General features: G+C 43.4%; 2 protein-coding genes across 2 annotated transcripts; both read right to left on the reverse strand.

The window, feature by feature from the left end:
* Positions 1 to 1,041: 1,041 nt before the first annotated feature.
* On the reverse strand, positions 1,042 to 1,937 carry CCR75_008953 (uncharacterized protein). The gene is made up of 3 exons (XM_067967000.1): positions 1,562 to 1,937; positions 1,420 to 1,493; positions 1,042 to 1,360 (listed from the first exon to the last, which is right to left on the reverse strand). The coding sequence occupies exons 1-3, from the start codon at positions 1,753 to 1,755 to the stop codon at positions 1,170 to 1,172; spliced, it is 459 nt and encodes a 152-aa protein (XP_067818930.1). The 5' UTR covers positions 1,756 to 1,937; the 3' UTR covers positions 1,042 to 1,169.
* Positions 1,938 to 2,134: 197 nt separating this feature from the next.
* CCR75_008954 (uncharacterized protein) lies at positions 2,135 to 2,938 on the reverse strand (the record flags this gene model as incomplete). Its single annotated transcript, XM_067967001.1, has 1 exon — positions 2,135 to 2,938. One exon carries the CDS (start codon positions 2,936 to 2,938, stop codon positions 2,135 to 2,137), a length of 804 nt encoding a protein of 267 aa, XP_067818927.1.
* Positions 2,939 to 8,247: the final 5,309 nt, after the last annotated feature.

Raw genomic sequence — 8,247 nt, forward strand, 5'->3', positions numbered from 1 at the left:
ATGTAACGGGGTGTATTATTACATGAAATTAACACTTAAAGGTTCTTAATTAATATATTATCTAAAAGGTAGATATTATTTGGAGAATATTACTTTACACAGTAATCATATAAAAGCTTATCCATTGAGAAGCTTTTATAAGATTACTGTGTAAAGTAATATTCTGAGAAAGACAGATAAGACCTAATTACATGTTTGGATTAGATTATAATTAAGTTAAAATTAAGTGATAGACAAGAAGAACTTCATTTTTATTAACACAGTTTTTAATTAACCCTCTTTACAGCAAGTGTTTTAAAGAGAGCCTTCCTCTCCACGTACTAGTGTACGTGAAGTGACGTGAGGCACCACTCGCACTGAAAAGCAGTGCAAAGTGGGTTTGTACTGTAGCAGTGCAAAGTGGACTTGTACTGTAGCAGTACAAGTCGGCAGTGCCCCGTTACACGACATGGAAACGAATTGGGTTTTCAAAACCGATTTTGCTTTGAAATTTCTGGATTAATATTAAAGATTCAGAATATCTTTACAAATTGATAATTTGGAACAGCAAGAATAATCTAAAACCAAAAAATTGATAACTCGGCATTTATTGGGATCAATAAGTTGCGTGGATGAAACAATCGTACAAGGCTTTCCCACCTTTTCGAAGCTTAAAAGCCAAAACTACAACTGAAAGTTACTACTTCTAGAATAGCGTGCAGTAGGAAGTTGCAAAGATTGCACTGAAGGGTTGACCTCAAAGAGCATGTGATTCATTGCATTTACTAGAAGTAGCTCTTGCGCGCTGTAACGCCGACAAACGTAAATTGCAAAGTGATGGTGTTGCTGCAGTTTCCTTGCGGTTATGGTGGCTAGGTCCAATGACACCACGTCGATCTATCGATTACAAGTCTCCAATATCTATAATTATTAGTAATATCTTGATAGGTCCGCGTGTCCTCCTAAGTATATAAATTTCTGACAAGGGAAGTCGAAGATGAAAATTGACGAACATTGTGCGAAGGCTACGTGAATAAACGAGCTAGTTTATGAAAATCGTTGCGTGTGCGTTATGTTGACATTTAAATGGGTAAGATCATCACATTGCGACTCTGGAAGCCGTGGTGCTGATTTATCAAGTCAATTCTTACATAATTAATTCTCAATTAATAATCAACGGTAAATTTCTATTAAAATATTGGGCGGGGTGGGCCGCCTTTGCGGTCCATAAAGTGCTGCCGACGCAACAATTGGTGGTGGCGCTTCAGACCCGCCTTTATATCCTGCGTCTTCCACCGTGCGGGTTCGCCCTCTTTCGCTTCGAATTCAGTAGCAGACACGCGCTTTCCATTGCGATAGACAAAGCGCTGGATGCCTGTGTCTGTGAGTACGAACTGGAGTCAACGTAGCGAATATCGAAAAGTAGGCGATGAAGCTTACGGGACTCAGTGCGAGGCGTGATGATTTTCAAGTAGCTAAGAGAAGATTGCGCGCGTTCAATAAGCTCCGAAACCCTGCAGGACCAACAAAGTGAGACCTTAATTCATAAAGAAGCCTTAAAAAAGTATAGCATGTTTCACACTTGGAGTCCGTCAGGTTTTCATGGCAGCGAAACTCGCGACGAATTTGGTCAATTGATGATTGGCGCTTGGGTGCTGGAAGATTTTGTGCCATCCTCAGCAACTTTTTGTACAGCGGTCGCAGCTCGCGCATGGCCTCCGCCATTGCTTTATCTTGCTTGAGACAAAAAGATGTATCGAATTGTACCACATACATAGTTGCTATTATACTCGACTTGCCACCTATTTTGGTATGTGTAATGACTACAAACAAGAAATTGGGTAAACGTCTAATTTTAGAGTCATTCTTGGAATTGGCATAAAACAATCAGGGTGCTGTGATTGCGTATGCCCTTGCTAATCCGGCGCGACGCATATAGAAGCCTTTCGAGAACTTTTGTAGTAACAAATAAATCCTCAAGAAAAAAACAATTGTCGCGTTGATGTGAAGAAATTGCTCCATCGAGGTCAGCGAGCAAATTTTTTTCACTGGTAAATAGGCTGTGTGAGTGCCAATTTAGAAAGAAAAAGCTGGCAACTAATCAACACTAAATTAATAATTTCTATTATTGTTTAGAAAAAAGAGCTCCGATATATTACGTTAGAGCTACCGGAGATCGCAAGGACTGGTACTCTGGCGTGTAAGAAATAACGCCTTCCTTCGTACAGGCATCGATTTTCGGTGAGAGAATAACTGATAAAGCGATTGGATCTTCCTCCATGGCTTCATAATCGATTTCGAGCGTTCTCCGTCGAGTAAAGACGACGTACATGGTCCATGCAGCTACGTGAAGTGCAATGACAAATACCTGCGGCCCAGCTATAATCCAATTAAAAGTCACTTGTCCATATGTAAACCATCCTAGCGTATTTACTGTCGTGACAGCCAGTGCGCGTGTGTCAATTAATGCCACGGACTGCTGTTTAAATACTTGCACGAGTTTCTTAAGCATGGGAGTGTGTATCGAAATGACAGTAACATCGCAAAAACATAGACCGTGAGTCTTCCAGATCTCTGGGCGAGATTGTCCTGTTAACCCTAAACTGGCAACGATGACGTAAAAGGTGGCTACAACAAGCCAACTAAACATAAAGCCAATTGTTTTGGCCACTGCATGTCGTTGTTCAGAGTATCGCCAGTAAATGAATAAGTAGCATAGCGACACAACGTCACCGATGAAAAAGACTGGGAAACTCGGGAACCAGACTCGGCCTAAATAACCGTAAAGCATCCAGACGTGAGAGTTGGCGAGCACCACAAGAATAGGGTCGATAGACGCTGACCCAACAGCGCGTTCGCTGTAGATACGCCGAACGAACCGCGAAGGCATGTAAATTGTAGCTAGTGTGCTAAACCAGATCCAGACACGCACTGCCATCACCACATTGGTGCTCACCATTGTGGTGCAATTGGCAAAAGGTAGAATACTTTCGTGGTAGCGTGCGACTGGCAAATCAAGAACGATTGCCACCTGCTAATCTTGCCGATGTGGTGACAATGTCACATTCTCTTGACAATTGATAGGTATATAAACACATGTGACCCCGCAGCATACCACGTATTCTAAATAACCCGTTTAATACAGGTTGTTAGTAAATCGGTTTAGGAAGGTTCTATTTTTAACGATGACTCATGAACGCTTTTGGACAGCTGGTCTTCGCCGCATTGTGGGCCGCAGAAATATGTTCGTATACTTTAGTGGCACTGCCTTAGGCACGTGAGCATTCGCCAGTAAAAGCGCCCATAAAAAATGTTGCTGGGACGTCTGCACAGGGAATGTCGTAAGCAGCAACAGGTCGCACTCATTTAATTTACGTTGCACATAAGGTAATTAATAGTTTAACTAAAAGATTGTGCTCAATTTGATTTAAGTGAGATATATCAAGGATGGAATCACGTTTGGCACATGATGTATATTTAATTCTCTGCGTATAATGTAGCCAAGTAGCACACTTTATTTGATTACAAAATATTAAACTTGCTACGTCGTTCTGCAAAAGCAAGAATTTTTCCGATCATGAGGAAATTTTTCAAACTCAATATATATATATATTGTTTTTAGAAACATTCAGTTTGGCAATATTTAAGGACTCATAATGTAACGGGCTAAAATTGCCCTGTGTTACACAAAACCGTTAAGTACACTTCATGTTCTTAACGGGATGGTCAATGACTTCATGAGAATTACTGGTGCACAAAGTGACCACCCTTGTGCATGTGATGCACATAGGTGCATTCACATTGAAAGGAATGACGGCTAGCGCCATCCGCGAGCAGAGGTATCCGGAACAATACGCTCGCCATATTGGGAAGCACATCTACAGAGCTGGCATCTATTCATTGGTTAAAATCGTTTTATATTTGATTTGATTGAATACAAATAAATCTTATAGCCACTTTCTAATTTTAAAGTGCGCACGTGAAGCCGGATTACCGAACCGGACACTACCGACTTGTACTGCTTCGATACAAGTCCACTTCGCACTGCTTCAGTGCGAGTTGTGCCACACGTCACTTCACGTACACTAGTACGTGCTGAGGAAGACTCCCTAAAAAACACTTGCCTTTAAGAGAATTTAAAGTAAACTATATTGTATATAATAAAATTCTTCTGTTTCGATCTATTTAATACTAAGTCAACCATATATACTAATACTAAACCTGAAATAAAGTCTTATCTATCTATCTCTTTGCGCGTCCAGTGCTGACTGGACCGCTGAGCAATGAAATTTAAAGGCCTTTATCTTTCAATGAATAAGCTTTTCGAATGTTACTAGGTTAAGTAATACTCTTCAAATATTATAAACCTTTCAAATAATGTATTAATTGATAACCTTTAAGTATAAATCTAATGAAGCGAGACACCCCGTCACCCCCCCCCCCTTAAACGACAATCAATCTGATTTTCATCTAATATAGTGGTCACTATAAGACCACTTAAGTAAAACGGTGCTGATTGGTCACAACCATTATTTTGATTGCAAGGTTAACGAGTACATGCGGTCAGCGAACTGTGCAAGACTTTCGGCTGCGGTACATGCAGCCGCACACGACGCATTATTGTCTCATGCGGCAGACAGCTCGTCTACCGTGTAGACAAGCTGTACTAATGTTGCGAGTGCACTGGTGAGTCACCACGTGAATTCGACTCCTCTTTGGAGGTCGACTATGAATGCGAGTTGGACGAAGTGGCCGACTCGGGGTGAGTGGAACAGTCGCCTGAACGTCGTCAGGCGATTGAATATGAGCCTTCCAACAAGAGGGCTCAAGCGGATGGTTCTGCTAATAGCGTTCGCTATAGAATGTTTAATTCCGACGATGAGGATGATTGCTCATCGCCAGCACCGTCTCCGGTGCCGTCACCCGCACATATTCTGTACGTGGTAATGACGATGGCATAAGCCATCGTAATAAAAACTCTGGTCATACCTCTGCTTCAGTGGGTGCCACTCAGGAGAGTGCAGACAATAAATTGTCTCGTCTGCGAACTCAGAAGAAGCTGTGGTTTTTGCTCGAACGGCTTGTCGATGGCTTGTCTGGAGCGACTACCCCTCGCAAAATGTATCCCTTATTTATTGCGAAAAAGCTAAATGGCCTTGATCCCAGCGCGAAAAACTTTCGCATATTTTTATCTTGATGATTTTCTTCATCAATGGTATAGTGGCAACAACAAGCGAGATAAATAGGTCGTTGATGCAAGCCTTGAACGCAATTATTCGCAATCTCAAAGATTGGGTGCATGCTCTCGCTTTAAAAACTTACCGCGATTCGCGTTAAGTTTGAAAAAAGAACTCCAACCTGTGCAAGGTTTAAATTACATCGGTTGTCTCGTGAGGCAGGAATTCCATGCCTCACATGGGGTGATCCCTGTCCGTGTTGTTTCGACAACAAGAAACGAGTGAAAGAGGATGTTTACTCCCTTTCTTCGCCCGTGGGAAGGGCTCGCTTCTCTATCGAAATGCGCGATGCGATTGACGTTTTGCAATCAGTTTACAAGCGCCAGGGGCGCTTGACTTTGGATGTACCTTCTGATTCATCAGATGGGTCTCGTCATACTGACGGACGAGGCCCTAAACGTCAGCAGCCAGCTGGATCCGAGGCTTCCAGATGTCCTGTTGAGGTGGATAACCGCGCCAGCAAACAAGTTCACTCGTTCGCTACCCCTTCACATCGTAGTGGTTTACGATGCGTTCCACAAGAAAACGTTGACCATCGCGGGAATCCACCAATGGTTGTGGTGGAGGAGGAGAAATTAGATCCGACCTATATGTCGGATCTGGAGTCGAAGTTGGAGGAGGGTCTTGATCACGAGCGCGGTAAGCGCCACTCCTTAAAACAGAAGGTGCTGACTCACTGTATCGAACGGTTGGAAGACCGTTCGAATGGTGCGTATTAAATGTTGGAGTACGAACGGAAGTATCAGGCTTCTGGTGACGAGCTGTCGTCAGCTCATCGCAATTTCAAATAACCTCGGATTCGGCATGAGAGTCTGGCTCGTGGTCAAGAATCTTTTGAGGATTTTTGAAAGGGGTGGTCTGATCCGTCCACGGAAAAAATTGCGTACTGATGGTACGGGCCTAGCTGACCGACGTAAACGTTGGATGCGTTCGAATCTTTTGTGGAAATTATAGTATGTACGCATTGCCTCTGCGATGCAGTACAGTGAATGGCTCACAGAACTTGGGTAATAGTTTACTACTACCCACATTAGTGACTACACGCTTAGGTAAGTTTACCGTAGAAAGTAGTACTAGGTCATTAATTTCAATGAAAGAACGTTTGCTCTTCCATGTTTGTCTACTTTCCGTTTTTGGCTTTCCACTGCGTTAGCAATGGAATCCTGTAAAAGACGGATTACTGATTCTCGAGTCGGTAAGAATTCCTCTGCTGACTCATTTATTCTGTCATTGTATGTGCGCTTTGTGTGCGCTGCCATGAGATTTTTCTCATCTATGATGTCAGTTGCTTCGACATCGAGATCATTCGCGCCGTTGGTAACTTCGACGCGTGATCAGCATGAGCCAGAAATGGTTTTGCTCGTGCGAGTCCCCCCCCCCTTTAACGTGAGAATCTCTCTAATTGCGTTCGTATGCGTTGTAGACGCATGCACAGAGTTACTAATGACGAATTCGACCATCGGTAAAAATTGGCTCCACTTCGGATACGATTGGACGTAACCTCGAAGCATCTCTTCGAGGACGCGATTTACGCGTTCCGGCTGACCATCTGACTCTAGATGATCAGAAGTTGACATTGTCAGCCGTGTTCCGAGAGATCGGAAGACGATCTGATACTGGCGGGGCCAGTAAAAGTCGCGACTTACTTTGAGGTAAGTCTTCTCACGTCCACGATGTCCACTTGTTGGTGCATCGTGACACTCATACATGATTAGCAAGCGCAAATCATTGTGAGTTGGGACGAGGACATGTGGAGTGTCACCGGCAACGGCTGTGTAATACAACAAGCCGTTGCGTGTTGTGTATCGATCGGATGACGATTGATATAAAGCCAGTAAATCTTTATAAGATTTATTGGATGGATTCATTAGATGAACCATTAAACATAGAAGGTCCTTATCTTCTTTATAGGCTTTCTTTATTTCATCAACTAAGGTTGATGACGGAACACTCGTTGTGAGTGCTGCAACAGTAAAATCACTTTCACTGTTGGAGTGCACTGCTGACTCGAAATCGGGTCGGCGTGATAACGCATCAGCGACGACATTTTGTCGTCCTGGTTCATATTCGACGAAGAAGTTATACTCCGCGAAGAAGGATAGCCACCTCGCCTTTAATTGCAAAAGGTGTGCGCTGTTTACGGCCGTGCACAATGATGCATGGTCCGTATATATGATAAACGGTCTATCTCCGAGAAGATAGACCCTAAATTTAGCCAATGCATATTTCATGGCAAGGAGTTTCAGCTGGTTGGAGCCGACGCGATTGGTAACAGACGACGCGCTCCGCGCCGTCTGTATCAAATTGCATTAATGAGCAGCCGATTGAGAAATCGCTGGCGTCACAGACCACATGGAATGGTCTATCTTGATCTGCAATCGCCAATATGGGCGATTGCATCAAGCTTTGCTTGATACCTTCAAACGAACCCTGACAATCAGCTTTCCATAACCATTTCTCGTCTTTTTTCAAGAGACGAGAGATATGAACTGTCATCTCTGCATAATTGCGAGAGTACTTGTGCAAGTACGCCGCTAATCCAAGGAACTTTCTAAGTCCCTTGACATCGACTGGAACTGACCAGTCGGTATTTGCCTTGATCTTTTCGAAATCAGGGCGCACGCCGTTTTTACCGACGATGCAGCCAAGAAGTGGTATTTCGCTTGCAGCGAATATACACTTATTAAGATTTGCGTACAACTTATGCGTTCGCATAAGTGTAAGAACCTGACGAACGTGAGTTTTATGAACTTCCGCGTCCGTCTTTCCGTCCATGGCGTCCATAGACGAAAAGATGGTACTCTTAGACATACCATCTACGATTACGTCTTTCCTAGGTATAGGTGTTTGAGCCGGTACCGTTGCAGCATTCAGTTTATAGAATGCATGCACTATCCGCCACCCTCCTGTGGCCTTTCGCACACAGTTCGATGAAATCATCATCGTACTGTAAATCTTTTAACGGTTAATGAAATTTCACTACGAGTTTCGATGCTGTTATCGATGCACCTGTCGCTAGACGCACCGTCAT

Source organism: Bremia lactucae, linkage group LG13 (genome assembly GCF_004359215.1).
Source record: "Bremia lactucae strain SF5 linkage group LG13, whole genome shotgun sequence".
In the NCBI taxonomy this organism is placed as follows: Eukaryota; Oomycota; class Peronosporomycetes; order Peronosporales; family Peronosporaceae; genus Bremia; species Bremia lactucae.